We start from the raw sequence: 17795 nt of genomic DNA on the forward strand, positions 1-17795 counted from the left end.
ACAATACTACATTCATACATTTCAGTTATTATCTTAGGTTTTTTATTTTTTTTTCATTAAAATTAATATTTTAATTATTTTTCCGATTATATATCTAATATATTTTTAAATTTTTAACTCATTATACAATTGATAATAAATGGGAAGTAGTACTAAAATTAGAAAATTTAGAACAAATGATTGTTAAAATTAATTATATATTTTCTAATTACGTTATTATCGAAAAAAATATATTAAAATATGATTTTTTGTTATTTTAGAAATTAAATAATAACAGGAATCCTGCCGCATTATTTCATTGTGGTAGATACCTCCCTCAATGTCTCATTGCTGGAGGTCTGCTGCAATGAAACAATGCGGGGTACCCGGTGGTTACTACAACCTCCCGGGGTCGGGGACCAAAACCCATTTGTAATATAAAGCAATCTATATTTTTCAAGAGTAAGTATACCTACTTTTTTTGGTATTTAATTGCATTTGATTGCAAAAAAATTGTATTTATATAAACAGCTTCAAAAAATTATATTTATGAAAAAAATAAAAAAGATTTATAATTACAAAAATAGACATATTTCATGTAGGAACATCCAATTGAGATTAGAGTTTTTCGTGGAATGGGTTGTGTTCTGCTTTAGTTTTTTGGTGGTAATTCAAAATATTTAGTTTGGAGAGTGATCTCCAAGAGAAAAATTGGGTTTGAGACATCACAAGGAGGGTAAAATAAGAAATAAAAGGGGCTTACGACAATAAACCAATGAACGAAGTTTTTTAATGTATTGGTAAGTCCCATGTGAAAAAAATCATGGACAGAGTTATTGTATCACTGTATATCGTTGCCTCGCTTACTTATGTATCATTATTTTCCTAGCGCACACATATTTGTGCACACATAAGCCGGGGTTTTTTGAGTAAACAATATTTTCATTCTTTGGAACGATAGTATGCTATACCCTACTCAGACACTGTCCTAGAAGGTATTATTGGATACGATTGACTAAGACATATTTCATGTAGAAAAATAGATTTTTATGAAACCTTTTTCTAACAAATTTATAATTATCTTTTTTCTCAACGTTTTGAAAATCATGCACCCACCATCTCATTTCATATGCATAATGCCCGGGGTCTTTTTCTTGCAAATTCTCAATTTCATGAACCATTTAAGTTTGGGTTTTTTGAAAAATACCCCGGATCCAAAATATTTGTGTAAAAATACTGTATTTATTTTACAAAAAAATTGTAAAAATATATTTTATTTGTAAATATACTATCTTTAAATTTTATTTGCAAAAATACGATTTTCTGCAACTAGAAGCTTCAACGAGTTTCTGCAATCCCATACAACCTCATACAACCTCAAATGCCACAAAAAAAACTCGAGTTTGATTTTGATTGTTTCCGTATTTTTGTAAAAAAACATAATAAAATCACAAAAAAAATATAGAAAAGTTGGTATTTTTGATAATTTCTCTTTACTTTACTCTAATATGCTTGAAATAAGTGTTTATGAATAATTTTTTTAATTTTATACAATTTCAATGAAAATAGTAATCTTATATATTTTATAAAAATAAAAAAGTTTAAAAAATATCATTAGAAATGTTTTGAACACTATTTAAAAAATTAAGAGAAATTACCCAAAACACCTGTATTTTTAATCTATTTCAAAAAAACTTATTTGCAAAGTTATTTTTAAAAATATAATTTTTTAAGTTTCATTTTCAGAAATACAGTTTGCAATCTCTGCAACGTGTTATGCAAATTAATTTCAAATTTTGAAAATGTTGATTTTAAGATTGCATTAGTTGCATTTAAGTTTGCAACCGAATCAACTTTAAGGTCAACTTTAAAAAAATAAAAATTGCATAATGTTACAAATATATTTTTAAAAAATAATTATTTTTCTGTATTTAAAAAAAATACCATATTTCTAAAAAAACCCAAAAAAGTATCTTGAGCACAGGTGAAAGGAACTTGGTACTGTTACTAGGGGTGAACGCGGGGTTAGGGTTAATAAATCGAATCAACCAATTAGTTCGGCTTTTAAAAAATGAACCCGTTAAATAAAAAAAATATTTTCAACCCAATCTTACCCTTTATACGTTGAGTCGGGTTAAGTCGGGTTGGTTTGAGTTAAAACTCGAATAAAATTATTTAAATATTTCTTAGGACTCAAAATTTCAAATAAATTTAACCAAAAGTTGAAGTAAACTGGTAGTTCCTCATAATTTAACGGAAGATAAGTATTATTGGATACTATATCTACCATATACTCTTCTAGTTTAGAGTTAATAACTTATAGTGTGTTATCCGTAAAATAATAATATTATTGCGAATATATAGATTAATATAATAAATACATAAATTAAAATTTCGAATAATAATACTATAATTATAACATCGGGTTGGTTGAGTTAGTAACAATTTAAAAATTTTAAATCTTATCCCAACCTATTATATTCGGGTTGACAAAAATTTAAACTAATTAAAGTTCGGGTTTGGTTGAGTTAGTTTTACGGTTTGATCCGTTATTTTTCACCCCTGCCTGGTATAGTATACAAATAGGACTTTGAGGAACATACTGTATTTGGCCCTTTTCTTAATTTTCCCGGGCAAAGCAAACCTTCCCGTCGCTACATAACAGATTAGTCACCGGAAAAAGATCCGGCTCCGGCAGAAACTGACTCAGCAATTACTAGTAAGTTTCTTTACAAAAAGATTTTAAACTTTTTATTTATATTCTTTTTAATTAAAAAACCCTAATATTCGTAGATTGTTTGATTCATTAGCATCGACCTCGTAGAATACATATAGCTCAATTACCTCACAGTTATTTATGCGTTTTTTTTTAGTTTCGAGAGTTAGAAGTTTCGAAAAGTTGATTAGGAAGTGTTGGATTGGTAATTGTTTTGTAATTCTTGGTATGAAGTATGTTTAGATTTTACGATATATTTGTACGTGTTGTTTAATTAGAAAAAATGTGTGTATTCGTAGATTGTTTAATTCATTAGCATTGACCTTGTAGAATATATATAGCTCAATTACCTCATAAGTTATGTATGTGATTAGCAATAGAGTTACTTGTTTTGGTTGTTCTATATGCGCTTTCTTTAGGTTCGAATTATAAGTTTGGAAAAATTCCGTGGGAAGTGTTAGATTGGTAATTGTTTTGTTTATTGTTCTTAAGAAGTGTGTTTAATTTTACAATATATTTGTGTGTGTAATTAATTAAAAAGAATGTGTGCTAAGGAATAAAATTAAGTGTGTACATTATTAAACCTAAAGGAAGCGTCTGGATTGTGGTGTTCTAATAAAACACTTGGTTAACAGGAATTGGCATGTGTTAGTATTTGATCAAGTGGATTAGTTGGTTGGAATGAGAAACTTAGGGGCCATTTGGATCATGGGAATGCAAGAACGGGAATGGAAAGGAGGTTCTAATACATTGTTGTTTTGAAATTTCATCCACATTCATGTTAACCGGGTTTGAACCCCATGATCCAAACGGGCACTTAGTCTTATTATTAACATGGTAATTCATTTCTTAGTTATTACACGATGAGATTTGAAATCAGTAGCATTCCCGTTCTCCCCCATTTCTTTCTTAATCATTTGCATTCCCCCATTCTGTTTTATTCATTCTCATTCTTATCACTATCAGCAATCCAACACCCCTTTGTTGTTCGTAACTTGTTAATTTTGGTATGTTTTAAACAATCAAGTATATGTATATAGGTATGCATAGAATTCTATAAATTTACTTAAATATGTAGCATGTTATTTCAAAGTATATGCTTTGTAGATCATATATCAGGTTAATAAAGTATACATTTTTTATTTTAAATTTTATGTAACATGTAAATGACATTGGTCTTAAATAGATCGTAAAACAAGTTGGTGAGGATACGATGAACAACTCCGCATCTGGATCATCTTCAAAAACAAGAGTTGGGTTGTCCCAGCAATCAGAGCCTTCATTTAAGCGCAAACGAGCTGTTTTTCAGAAGGACTGTAAGTAATTTGTAGTTAAAAAACATCCATCCCCCTGTTCATGTTATTAGATTTTTTTCCAGTTACAGAGATTCTGATCCTCTTTATGTCTAAAATACAACAGTGCAGCATATGATGTATGGTTTTGGAGATGACCCCAATGTAATTTTCCCCCCTCTTGTAATATATTTCAAATTTATGTTATTATTCAAATTTGGTGCTTAACATATAAATTTATTAAATTAATCATTTATCGGAGCATGACATATTATTTGTTATCAGAAGAATACATATTGAATAATTATTTCTTGTGATTATTGTAAATGACAAAGAAACTATCAGCACTATGTTTTCCATTATAAAGAACGTATTTGTAGATTTTAAATTCTCGGTGAGTGCTTTTTTGTATTTATGAGTTTCTTGTGCTGCACCAACAGCCCCTTCCAGAAACTGTGGCACTTGTGGAGGACATCGTCGTTGAGTACGTGACAGACTTGGTAAGCTTGGATTTACTAAGTTTTTTTTGTTTTGCTAAGCGTGTAACCCTCCCTCCCTCTCCTGCCCCTGCCAGGCCACTGGTAAACCAACAAATGGAAATAAACCCCAGAATAAACAGCATATTTCTTTCCTCCCTTTTGGGCATTTGCAGGAAGAATTGTACTGTTCTTTTACTTGTATAGATGCATCATTTATCATATTGAATAATCATTTACAGGTTCACAAGGCACAGGATATTGCGTCTAAAAGAGGAAAGCTTTTAACTGAGGATTTCCTCTACTTGGTCCGAAAGGTACTTTCAGCTGTTTTTAAAGTTTATTCTTTACTTCCTCATGATTTCCTTTCTGCTCCATATCTTCTATAAGGTTCTGTAATCCTACAACTACATTACATCTTTAGTGGACTTGGTACTTACATATATTCTTGTAATATAAATATAGGTGCGAATTTCCCTAATTCTGTAGTGACACTCTTATGAGTGGGACCTACTGGATTAATTTATCCTGTTTTATGGTTTTGCCTTCTCCTCCCTCAAGTTGAATAAAATTCAATATATTGTACTTAAAATACCTTAAAAGACACTTGTAAGATAACCTATTAAACATAAACAACAATCCTATACCTTTTTTATAGATTAAATATAAAGTATACCATAACTTGAGGCTTCGAAAGTCTTTTTTGTTGGATCATATTTTCGAAGTCTGTCAGCCATCACTTGTGTTGAATTTTTACCTCTCTTACATGAATGATGAATGAACAAAATATGTATTTCATATTACATATTTAGAATTGATATTACTTTGCCTAGTTGCCTTGCTGATGATATGAGAAGTTGCATTTGTTCAACAATTAAGAGATTGAACATTGAAAGATAAGCTGCCAAATATTTACTATCAACATGATTATATCAATTACTAGTCTTTCAATTTGCATTGAAAGACTTGAACACTGTTCTGTAATCCAAACATCAACCAAGTTATCGAGGTATTGCATTCTAATCCGCATGTATTTCTGGCAGGATGCGCCGAAGTTTAATCGCTGCACTGAACTTTTGTCCATGAACGAGGAGCTAAAACAAGCAAGGAAAGCTTTTGAGGTGGACGAGGAGAAGTTGGCAACCATTGATTAAAAGTTAAAAATGTTAATTTTGTTTTAGAAAGATTAGGTATATACCGAAATTAGTCAAGTTGAAGTGGGTGTTTGGATCATCATATAGGGAGCTTATATGGGCTATGCCAATACGCCTATTTCAGTGTATGTCCACTTTGGATGCAAACATATTTCAGGCACAGACCACATATTTGTATGTAAACTCATGTCAGTTCGAAATGAACTTATATATGTAAATAGAAGAAGTTTTCAAATTGTGACTGCCTATTTTGGATGCAAGTTGATGAACTTATGTTAATGGAGAAGTTCACAATTGAAATGATAAATAGATAACACAATTTTCAACTATATATTTAAGGAATTTACTCTCTTTTTTTCGAAATGATGATAATTTTTCTTTAAAAACTGAACTACTAAAAATCTTACTAATAATTCACTCGATCTTGATTTTCTTATTAAAAATCTGACGGAACTAATATAATAATTCACTCGATCCTGATTTTCTTCTAGTTTCAATTATCAAATTTCAGTCCAATTTCCTTGATTAATTTTTTTGGTAGAATGAAGGTTGAACTGAAGTTATTCAAACTTTTTTAATATAATATATAATTTAAATTAAAAAAATTAATTTATTTAATTTGATTTTGAACTATTTTACGTTAATCGTGAAAATAAATTTTCTTAAATATAGGTCTCGTATAAATAAAATCACGGGGCAGGATATTGTCTCCAACGTTTAATTTATCAAACTTGGGTCCACACTATGTCAAAATATCACCTTATCCAGATCGCTTACGCCGTGATCTAACTGACCCGCACTCCAAAGTCTCAACCAGCACGCATTTCAACATGTCAACACCATCTTCTATCTATAAATATACACGCAATCAATCAAACAATACACACATAAAGCTTCTCAAAAACACACACTAAAAAAAAATACAAGATGGACAATTTAATTCAAACTCGCCGCGATCAAAACGGCGTCGCATACCTAACAATCAACCGCCCAAAATCACTCAACTCACTAACTCGCGCCATGATGATCGACATGGCGAAAGCTTTCAAGAGCTTCGACGCCGATGACTCGGTTCGGGTCGTGATCCTGTCCGGGTCGGGCCCGTCGTTCTGCTCCGGCGTGGATTTGACGGCGGCGGAGGACGTGTTTAAAGGAGATGTCAAGGATATGGAGAGTGATTTGGTGTATCAGATGGAGAAGTGTAGAAAAGTTATTATTGGTGCTATTAATGGATTCGCTGTCACTGCTGGGTTCGAGATTGCGCTCGCTTGTGATGTTTTGGTCGCCTCGAAAACGGCTAAGTTTATGGATACTCACGCTCGGTACGTGTTCTCGGAATCGGAAAATTTTATTCATTTATCGAGTTTATGAATCACAGGAGAATTTTATTCATTTATCGAGATTATTAATAGTTTCGGAGAATTTATTTATTATATATGGAATCGATAAATATGCTCATTGCCTTATTATTTAAGTTTGGATTAACATTTAAATTACATAATTGCCACTAATTAAAAAAAATCAAGCAACTTCACTATTGATAAATTATGAGTAGTGACGTAACTAAAATATTTGAAATATGAAAGTTGAAGTTTGAATAGTAGAATTAGGAGCTTATTTATCAATTTTCCTAAATATATTTGTTTGAGTTTAATTATTGCGGACGGAAATGAATATTAATTTGTAGAGGTTATTTATCAGTGTTCGATTGTTTAGCTTTAGTTATACTCTTATGTTTTTCTTGTCCTTAATGTTTAAATAAGGGAAATGTGTGTATGTGTGTGTGTTTAGAATTTAGATGTTAACATGTTATACAGTGTAAATAATTGCAATTTGTGAATTGACTGATATGTTGTCAAGGCCGGGTTAAAATGTAGATAGACGTCAAGTTAAATGAAGGATTGTCTTCTTGAGTACTTGATCAACTGATGAAGTAGTATGAGAGTGAGTTGGTTATATGTTTTCGTGGTATTTTTTGGGTGTTTGAGCTGCTGCTGTTATCGTGTGAGCGCACTATAGTGTCTTTGCAGCATCTTAGTCGGTTATTTGATAGATTTCCTTCTTAAGCATTAAACTTATCTTGACATATTGTTACGATGGAAGTACAATTGTACGAACTATGATCATTTCCTAATGATATTATTGCCATTTAAAATTTGTTCTCAGTTCCCAATGTCCATAATGACCGATAATTGACTTCCCAACTTTCAGGTTTGGGATTTTTCCATCATGGGGTCTGTCTCAAAAGCTTTCCAGAGTGATAGGACCTAACAGAGCTCGTGAAGTGTCCCTAACTGCCATGCCCGTAACTGCAGACCAAGCTGAGAGGTGGGGCTTGGTGAATCATGTTGTGGAAGGAAACGAGTTGATGAAAAAAGCCCAAGAAGTTGCTCAAGCCATAATAAAGAACAATCAAGACTTAGTTCTAAGGTACAAGGCAGTAATCAATGATGGTCTGAAGCGAGACCTGGGACATGCACTTGCATTAGAGAAGGTAATGATTTTGCACCATTGCTTCCTATGTTTGTATGTTTACATCGTCTTCCTTTAAATATTCTAGGATAGAGTTACCCTCCATTAATTAACACAAACTATTACCTGGTACTTAAACAATGTTTACACTGCACAAGTGCACAGCCTATGTTAGTGGAACTTAAATTGTAGCTAGATAACACGTTGCTTTATGCTTTTGAACCATGTAAGAGTGAATATACTAATGCATTATTGCTGGTTTAGAGCAACTCCAACAAGTTAGCTATTTAAGATCCTAAATTCAAATTTAGGGAATATTGTATAAAATAGAGCTCCAACATTCCTTAAAAAGTTAGCATCCTCCCCTCATGCTTTATTTATAAGTAACCACTAGTGAATCATTACCTTCATTTTAATAATAAAAAAATCAATTCTCTCTCTTTCTCCATATCAAATGCATAACTAGAGTTTGAATATATTAATAAAATATTATTATGATACACTTATAAGGAATGTTGTTGGAGTTGACATACAATAAAATATCCTAAAACACTAGGATTCATTTCTATAATAATATTTTTAAGGAACATGTTAGCACTCTATTGGAGTTGCTCTTATTGGGGTGGATGATTCAATTGATGCATTCTGTAAACCCTGAAATGATGATTTTCTTGACGACATCTTCATGTAATCTATGCCTATTCCCACTTCTTTTTAGTACTCGAATGCCATAGGTAGGCTTAAAATGAAAACTGTCACACAGGAAGGTTTGCACTGCGATTGTTTAGGGAAACTTGCTTCTATCAGTAGATTGGTGATGTTAGTTATATATATATATATATATATATATATATTTAATGTAATAGTGGTTAAATTCTCTCTGTCTGTTCGTGCTTTGTTTTTCAGGAGAGGGCTCATGACTACTACAGTGGAATGACGAAGGAGCAGTTCAAGAAAATGCAGGAATTTATAGCAGGAAGGAGCTCGAAAAAGCCTCCATCCAAGATGTAGAAGGATACACTCCTTGCTCCTTGTACTGCATCAATAAGTTTGTTGTATCATCAAATTCAAATGATAAGATAGAAAAAATAAGATAAAATAGTTTTTTGTATCATTAAAGGCTGGAATCATTTTTACACGGGTTCAAGTTTATCTCTGTTGCAGGATATACTGTACATTTCTCCTCCTAAAATGCTTGTTTAGTTCATATACTATGAACTTTTAAAAATAATTTAAAGATGAGGATGGTTTTATCCTTGGGAGTGTTTGGGCAAGGTTGTTTTTAATTGACAGTAAAATATTTAATCCTACCTTGTTTGTTCAAACAGAGTAAACATGGCTGGCCAATGAAGTGAAGTTGAAGTGTTTGTTTGAAAATTTTTAAAATAAGTAACTTATGACTTAAAATTAATAAGGGGTTTAAAAGTGATAAATAGATAAGTATTTATAAGTTATGTAAATATTTGGTTAATTTACCTATAAGTCATAATTTTTTTTAACTTAAATGAATTAAAATAAATAGTTTTTAAATATAATTATTTTAATTAATGACTTTTAAATTAATTTAATATTTAAAAATATATATTTAAAAACTAAAATTAATAAAAAAGTGAAAATCAAAATAAGTTGAGAAAAAAACTTGTTACCAACTTATCGGCTTATAAGCTGTAAATTCAACTTATAAATTGAGTCGACAAACACCCCCAGATAAGTACTTACAGACTTATAAGTAATAAACAAGCATAATAATCCGTGCGAGGCACGGGTCATTTTCTAGAATTTTTTTATGCATCATGCAATTATAATGTTAATAGAACAACTTCAACAAACAATATCCGTATATAGGCTCTTGAGTCAAATTTTAAAGAAATGGAGATAAAATTTATCTCCAACAAGCTTCATGTCTCCCTCTATAACATTAGGAGTTTCGAATGCTTCCTCACTTTTAAGAGTGAATATCCCCTCAACTATTATTATATTATATTTTTTTACCCGTTATTTTATATTTAATGAACGAATATAAACAGGGTAGTAAGTGTACGTTTAAAACGAAACGATTAAACTTAATCTGTAGAATGTCGTTAGTATGTTTACAAATAAAAAATTACAAATTAACATATATGTTGAATACAAAGTTGACCAAAATCTTGAATTTTATTTAAATAAACTATATGTACTGCTCTATATTATTATTGAGTTAACTACTAACTTACAATTAACCTACTCAATTTAAAAAGATAAAAAATGCATAACTGAAGTCAGAATGACTTGCAATCATAATATACAATATTGTAAAATTTACATTATTGTTAATATTAACCTTGATTTTAATGAAAAATATTAGTTTTTGAAATTCAACGTATGTATGTACGGGAAAATGTTAATTTTTTATTTACACTATTGTTAACAAAATAAGATTAAGATTATTGTATGTTACATCTCTTAGTAAATTATGATGGTTTCAATTATTTATATGCTAAATATCTGATTTATTTGCATTATAATCATTATTAACATCTAGTGAGATAATTGATTACTTAAATAACATGCATTTATAATTATTCAAAAATTAAAATTATGTAATAAATAAATTGCTATAAGTTATATATGGTATTCACATTATCACTAACAAACAATCCATATCGATTTTTGACGCAACCGGGTATCAATCATGGTTGTAACATAAAAATATTTTATATTTTTTTAAGTCTTATTATTGATATTCATGATTTTTTTCAAGAACTCGAAATAAAATTATATTTATATCGTTATTTAAACCGTTTTTAAGTTTCTTTCATTACGACTCTAATATTTCTTCATATAATAATTTGATAACATTTTATACTATTTTTCTAAAATTAAAAATTTTCAGTTCGATAAGATTTTATAAATATCAGTTGAACTGGTTAATTCTTTCATTTCACTGAACAATATATATTTTTTTCCTTAAATATTATAAAATGCATTAAATCAAATGATACAATATTGTATAGATATAACTTTTATTTGAATAATTCAAATTATTAAAATAATTCAAAATATTTGTACAATATTATCTTGATGAATGAATATTGTTGATCTAAAAGAATTCTTTTTAAATTGTTAGTTTTTTTAAAGTGAAAAATTAAAAATAAATCGATTTAATATATAATCGTAGTTTTAACAAATATACTGAGATCTCATTTCAAATTTTAAATATTTTTAAAATTGGGACAAATTACAAAAATAATAATGTGTTACCAGTAAAGTTAGTAATTTTAATATGAATAATCAATTGACTTGATCCTAAAAATACCTCAAACACATTAATTTATATTAACATAAGATATTAAAATTTTTTACATTATTAGTAAGATATTCTCGCCGAGCTTGTAATTTAAATTTAATAAACGTAGAATGTGACGATATTTTTCGTCCGGGTCATGTAGTCAAATTTCGAGTATTTTTTGAATAATGGCCAAGTTCTAAAAATACATTGACTCATTATTATTCGAATTTATCTAAATATGTAATATCAATATAGATTATTTATATATAAACGATTCTATATTCAATATTTTTTAAAAAATTATATATGTACATTTTAATTACTTTTTATAATAAAAAACATGTTAAAAATATATGAGATATATTTTCAAACTAAAAAATGATTAATAAATAAGATAATAATTCATTTATGTACTATGCCTAATTTTATATTTGGAATTCGATTTTTTAAAATTAAATGTACAAATATTCAACTAACTATCATTTTTTTTTCGGAATTCAAGTAGGTATCTTTAAAGTTAAATAAAATATTAATTTAACACACTTACATATTATATGTATGATAAAAAGCACATGTGACAATATGGCGTAGTGGTAAGAAATTATATACTTGAATGAAATAACTTGAGTTTGGTTCTCACAAACCACATCTTTTGTTAAAAGTATGTCATGGGTTCAATTATTCATTCCAACAATATTTTTCCATATTTATTCAAGTACGAGGGCAAATTAGTAATTTCGAATTAAATGTTTCCCCAAAAAAGCGCTTATTCTACTATATATATATAAACTAGTAAATAAAGCCGCGCTTCGCGGCGGCGTTTAAAATTTTATAAATTCTGATATTAAATAATATTACTATTTTGATAAAAGTTAAATTAAGCTGCGCTCCCGTCAAATACAATATTAATAAAAAATTATATGTTCGAATAAATAACATTGTCTACTTCGAATATTGTCTAGTATAAAATTGAAAATCTAATTTTATATAAATATAAATATGTTTTCTACTTTAAATAGGATGACACCTAATTTCTTACATCTAATTATTTTTAAAAAATAATACATTTTTTCTTTATATATTCAAACTACTTTTCGTTGATTATAAAGGTATTTTTACACTCATTATTTGTTATAAAAATGATCGGAACCCCTCTTTTTATAAATAATGATATATATTTTTTAAAATTCTAACTCTTCTACTTTATTAATTAGGATACAGGTGAATTTTACGATTTTTTTTGTCTAAGACATGTGTATTTTACTTGAATACATAAATTTTATAAAAAGAGCGATCGAGCACATGAATTCCAACTCGTGAATGATATTTGTAAGCCACCAACTCTAATTTATTCGCTTACCTTCATTTTTTCACACATCAAGATCTTTCCTATATCATGATTATTTTATTAATTCTGATATGAATAATATTATAATTTGGATAAAAGTTAATTTAAGTTGTCATCCCGTCAAACACGATACTGATCAAAAACTGTTTGCTTCGAATATATAATCTTATCTAATTCGAATATCCTTGTCCAATATAAATCGAAAACTTAATTTCATATACATATGAATGGATTTTCTAGTTCGAATAGGATGGCACCAAATCTCTCGCATCTCATCCTTTTTAAATATTGATACATTTTTTATAAATTCAAACTACTCTCCTCTAATTATACATGTATTTTTAAACTTATAATTTGTTAAAAATGATGTGAACCCCTCTTAGTTACAAATAAATGAATAATGATAAATTTTCTTTGAAATCCGAACTTTTCTCCTTTTTAAATTATGATACATGTAAATTTTACTTGAATACATTTTTTTTTAAAAGAGTGGTCTATGACGTGCACATGAATTTCAGCTCGTGTATATGCCGTCAACTTTTCATATATCAAGATACTCCTATCTCATGATTTTTTAGAAATTCTAATATGAATTAATATTACAATTTAGATACAAATTAATTTGAGCCGCCCTCCCGTCAAAACAATACTGATCAGAAATTGTCTACTTCGAATATTTAATAACATTGTCTAATCTGACTTGTCTAGTATAAAATTGAAAATCTAATTTCATATAAATATGAATGTGTTTTCTAATTCGAATAGAATGCCACGTATTCTCTCACGTCTCATTCTTAAGTAATAATACATTTTTTTTTGTATTAATCTAAACTACGCTCCTTTGATCACATAGGTATTTTTAGACTTATAATATAATAAAAATGATCTAAATCCCTCTTGTTTATAAATAACATTTTCTTTAAAATCTGAATCCTTTTTCGATAAATGTGAATTTCACCCGAATGCATAAACTTTTTCAACTCATGAATGGTATTTGTAAGCCACGAACTCTAATTTATTCACCCACCTTCATTGTTTTCCCATATTGAGATCTCCCCTATCTGTTTTTTTATAAATTCTTATATAAATTAATATTACAATTTAGATAAAAGTTAATTTAAGCCACACTCCCGTCAAATAAAATAATGATAAAAAATTATCTGCTTCGAATATATAATCTTATCAACTTCGAACATCCTTTTCCAATATCACATCCAAAACCTTATTTCATATAAATATGAATGTGTTTTTTAGTTCGAATATGATGTCACCAAATCCCTCGCATCTCACTCTTGTTAATTAATGACATTTTTTCTTTATAAATTTAACCTACTATCCTTTAATTTTGCGTGTATTTTTAGACCTATAATTTATAAAAATGATCTGAACCCCTCTTGATTACAAATAATGATAAATTTTCTTTAAAATCCGAACTTTTCACCTTTATAATTAAAAAAAGAGTGATCCATTACGTGTACATGACTTTTTCCGACATGTATTTGTAAGCTAATAATTCTAATCTATTCAATTGCCTTCGATTTTTCACATATTAAGATCTTCCATATCTTATGAATTTTTTAGAAATTATGATATGAATTAGATTAAAATTTAGATAAAAATTAATTTAAGCCGCCCTCCCGTCAAACATAATAATAATCAGAAATTCTCTGTTTTGAATATACAACATTATTGAATTCGAATATTCTTGTTTAGTATGAAATCGAAAACTTAATTTCATGTAAATTTGAATGTGTTTTCTAGTTCGAATATGATATCATGTATTCTCTCGCATTTAATCATTGTTAAATAATAATATATTTTTTCTCTATAAATCTAAACCACTATCCTTTGATTACATTGGTATTTTTAGACATATAATTTGTTAAAAATGATCTAAATCCTTCTTATTTATAATTAACGATATATTTTCTTTAAAATCCAAACCATTCTCCTTTAAAATTAGGATAAATGTGAATTTAACTTGAATACATGAATTTTTAGAAAAACTGCTATCCAAGTTTTATACATGAATTCCAGCTCGTGAATTGTATTTGTAAGCCAGTAACTCTAATAAATTTATCCGCTTTCAACCTTACATAAATTAAGATATTTATTATCGCTAATCAATACAATTAATAAAGTCGTAGAAATAAATTACTTAGTTGAATGATCATTGACCACATAAAATTAGTGCACGGGTTTTAATAGTAACTTAACTTTTCATTGAATTTATATATTCATATAAGCTCGTAAGGTTTCTAATATTATATTATCGAACTCCTATAAATTCTTAGGGATCGACTCAACTTATAAATTCTTCTTACCCAGGAATTCGAAAATATTTTCCCTAGAAATTGAAACTCTTATTCTATATAAATTTGAACACCTTTTTTGCGTGAGATTAGGTAGCATTCTAAATCGTGTTTTTTTAATTCTTTTAGAGTTTTAGAATTTTTAATACTAAAAAATATAAAATATTTGGTCATTTAACATACTTGAAATAGAATATGTGTTTAAATTTATTAAGAAGAATACTTCGAATTTTAAATATTTTGTATTTGTATTTGTAGAGAAGAAGATTGTATAGGAAAATTTATAAAGATTAATAAGATTTGAAGAATCAAATAGGTCCGGCACCAGGATTAAACAATTAAATCAATAAATTTTAGAAAAGTGAGATCAATACAATAATTGGGAGTACATGCAAAGCAATAAAGAAAATAAAAAAGTGGGCAACACCTGTACACGAATTCCAACGCATGCCCAATAACTCGCAACTATAATTGAGTCTGAAGAATCGATGCATATTAGTCTTCATGTTTTCGTAGACACAACTTTATTAAATACATATCAAGTTTAACCGGAAATAACATTATATCAACAAAAAAGGAAAATTTCTGAAAGTAAGCTTTCAATTCAATCATAAAATTGGAGTACAGTAGTTAGTAATATGAGCCATTGGCCATTGATCCTGAACAAAAAGTGGATATGTCATCACACAAAATACAAATGCACACAGAAAACCACAGGCTAATTCACACAAAAGCAATCAATATAGTGCACCATCTCTTCTAAAAGCATAGATCTAACCTGTATTTAACTGAAACAAACAGTATTTTGATGATGATATACAAGACGGAAGGTAGGAAAAAGATGCATAAGTACCATGCAGTACCGCTAATTAGCCATAAGGATTTGATAATATAAATTTCATTCTTGATTTATATTAGTAAATAGTATGGTGTTTCCTCTATAAACTCAAATTCGTCTCCTGTTTGATCTAAATTCAAAGTCTTATTCGCTATAAATTGGAAAATCTATTCTACTTCAAATATGTTAAATGATATATTTTATTTTATTAATATTTAAAATCTCAAAACTCTAAAAAAAATAAAAAAATAGATCTGAACGATTTTAGAGTGCCACCTAACCTCCCGCGTATCCTACTTTATATATATATATTGATATTAAAAACAGGGGTAATTTAATCTTTTCAATGAGACTTTTTAATCTCATGAAATTATACCCTTGTTCTCGTCTTATATCTATATAAAGGAAAATCTCAGCCGGCTGACGTGGCAGCCCTCACTAATCTTCAAGCTGATTTTTCTATTTTTGACTTACTTTGTCATTTTATCGCCTAGGCCCGCACATCTCTGTTAATAGATCAACCGTTTCTCAAACCAACAGACCATCATTAAATTAAATTGAGTTATAGTCTCTACATCTTCTGAAACTGATCTCACGTACACATATAAAATCCTGATATTGATGAGGTTATGATCAAAACCCAATAACCCATGAGAAATGCTTCTACTAAAAAAATGAAGGAGTATTCTATATGTTTGTGAAATTGTCACAATAAATCAAGAATCAGGAAGAAATCAAGAAAATAGAAATGTGGAAACAAAATATCGCTAACATGGGTTTTCATGTTGATGCTTGTGGAAACAAGAGGCTAATTCTGGGTTGTAGTATGGAGAAGCAAAAAGAGGACAAAAAATTTGATCCAAGAAAAGGTCATATGTCTATGGAATTCTCGATGTGTATGTATCTCCTTCTTATTTTTGTGTTTACTGCTCTTTTCAATACAAATTAGTAAGAATGCTTACTTGTGCTTAAATTTGTTGTTCTTTAAAAGTCCTGTTTATCTTAGAACATCTCAGTGATTGTAACTTACTTCTAGGACATGCATTCCTTTATTTCTCTAAAGGCAAAATTAAGGTTTTGTAACTAATATGTGTACCTTTTAACCGTGTGAGTAATTTAATTTATTAAGTCTATTAGGCATTGGTGTGTTCTTGGTCGGTGGCTACAACAATTATCTTTATATGGATGCTCAAAAGATGCAATGTGGATTGCACTGTCATGAAAATAATAGTACTCTATTCTTCTTTCGTGGTAACAATAGTACTCAGGATGTAATAGAGTACTAAGTATACAAAAGAGAGTTTCTACGTATATTTTTATACTCAAAACTTTTGCTATTGTGAAGTGTAAATTAAACCCAGTTAAAAGCTAAGAAATAGGTATAACTAGAACTACTAATCGTAATAAGTAGTTCTGTAAGTACAGAAGTATAACATGCCCATGGTTTGTCCATCAACAACATTTAAATTTCTTTAACTACAAAAAAAAAAACTTAAGTTTACAAATACATTAGTAGAACATTAAAAACATAAAAAGGCAACATATTTTATTAATTAATTTAATGTACACGACTCAATATAATTTATAATCGATTTATCTATTCCTCGCATAATATCTATATTTGGGAAAGCAAAAGCCTAGATACAAACCGAATGCTAGGTTTAGTAAACAAAATAAAAAACAAATCAAGGCTGCAAAACTTCAACATCCACTTCTTTGTTATGCTGCACTTCTTTGTTATGCTGCACCTCTTTCATTTTTGTTCAATATCTAAAAATCCACTTAATCTTTTGAGGTCAAAATTGCATTTACTGTTCAAATATACGGATCTATGGGTTATGACTTAAATATGATTATCACCACTTCCCAAACGGATCAGCTTATATCAATATATTCATACTGTCTTTTTTTATCAAACAGTTGTGACAAGATGGTTCAGC

At 28.7% G+C, this 17795-nt stretch overlaps 2 protein-coding genes across 2 annotated transcripts; both read left to right on the forward strand.

Annotated features, from left to right (window-relative positions):
• Window positions 1-2539: 2539 nt before the first annotated feature.
• Window positions 2540-5852, forward strand: LOC141678156 (transcription initiation factor TFIID subunit 13-like). Its single transcript, XM_074484409.1, has 6 exons — window positions 2540-2698; window positions 3882-4011; window positions 4115-4152; window positions 4428-4487; window positions 4706-4780; window positions 5507-5852. Exons 2-6 carry the CDS (start codon window positions 3909-3911, stop codon window positions 5615-5617), a joined length of 387 nt encoding a protein of 128 aa, XP_074340510.1. The 5' UTR covers window positions 2540-2698; window positions 3882-3908; the 3' UTR covers window positions 5618-5852.
• A 580-nt stretch (window positions 5853-6432) lies between these two features.
• On the forward strand, window positions 6433-9344 carry LOC141678146 (putative enoyl-CoA hydratase 1, peroxisomal). Its single transcript, XM_074484398.1, has 3 exons — window positions 6433-6939; window positions 7829-8111; window positions 8996-9344. The coding sequence occupies exons 1-3, from the start codon at window positions 6545-6547 to the stop codon at window positions 9098-9100; spliced, it is 783 nt and encodes a 260-aa protein (XP_074340499.1). The 5' UTR covers window positions 6433-6544; the 3' UTR covers window positions 9101-9344.
• The last annotated feature ends 8451 nt before the right edge of the window (window positions 9345-17795 follow it).

The sequence above is a fragment of the Apium graveolens genome, chromosome 1 (genome assembly GCF_009905375.1).
Source record: "Apium graveolens cultivar Ventura chromosome 1, ASM990537v1, whole genome shotgun sequence".
Classification (NCBI taxonomy): Eukaryota; Viridiplantae; Streptophyta; class Magnoliopsida; order Apiales; family Apiaceae; genus Apium; species Apium graveolens.

Bases quoted from the DNA above. Each gene is read 5' to 3' on its own strand.
- LOC141678156 (XM_074484409.1), top strand. From the start codon at position 3,909: ATGAACAACTCCGCATCTGGATCATCTTCAAAAACAAGAGTTGGGTTG. The intron at 4,153-4,427 runs GTAATTTTCCCC...CTGCACCAACAG, and splicing joins GTTTTGGAGATGACCCCAAT to CCCCTTCCAGAAACTGTGGC. The intron at 4,488-4,705 runs GTAAGCTTGGAT...AATCATTTACAG, and splicing joins TTGAGTACGTGACAGACTTG to GTTCACAAGGCACAGGATAT.
- LOC141678146 (XM_074484398.1), top strand. From the start codon at position 6,545: ATGGACAATTTAATTCAAACTCGCCGCGATCAAAACGGCGTCGCATAC. The intron at 6,940-7,828 runs GTACGTGTTCTC...CCCAACTTTCAG, and splicing joins TTTATGGATACTCACGCTCG to GTTTGGGATTTTTCCATCAT. The intron at 8,112-8,995 runs GTAATGATTTTG...TTTGTTTTTCAG, and splicing joins ATGCACTTGCATTAGAGAAG to GAGAGGGCTCATGACTACTA.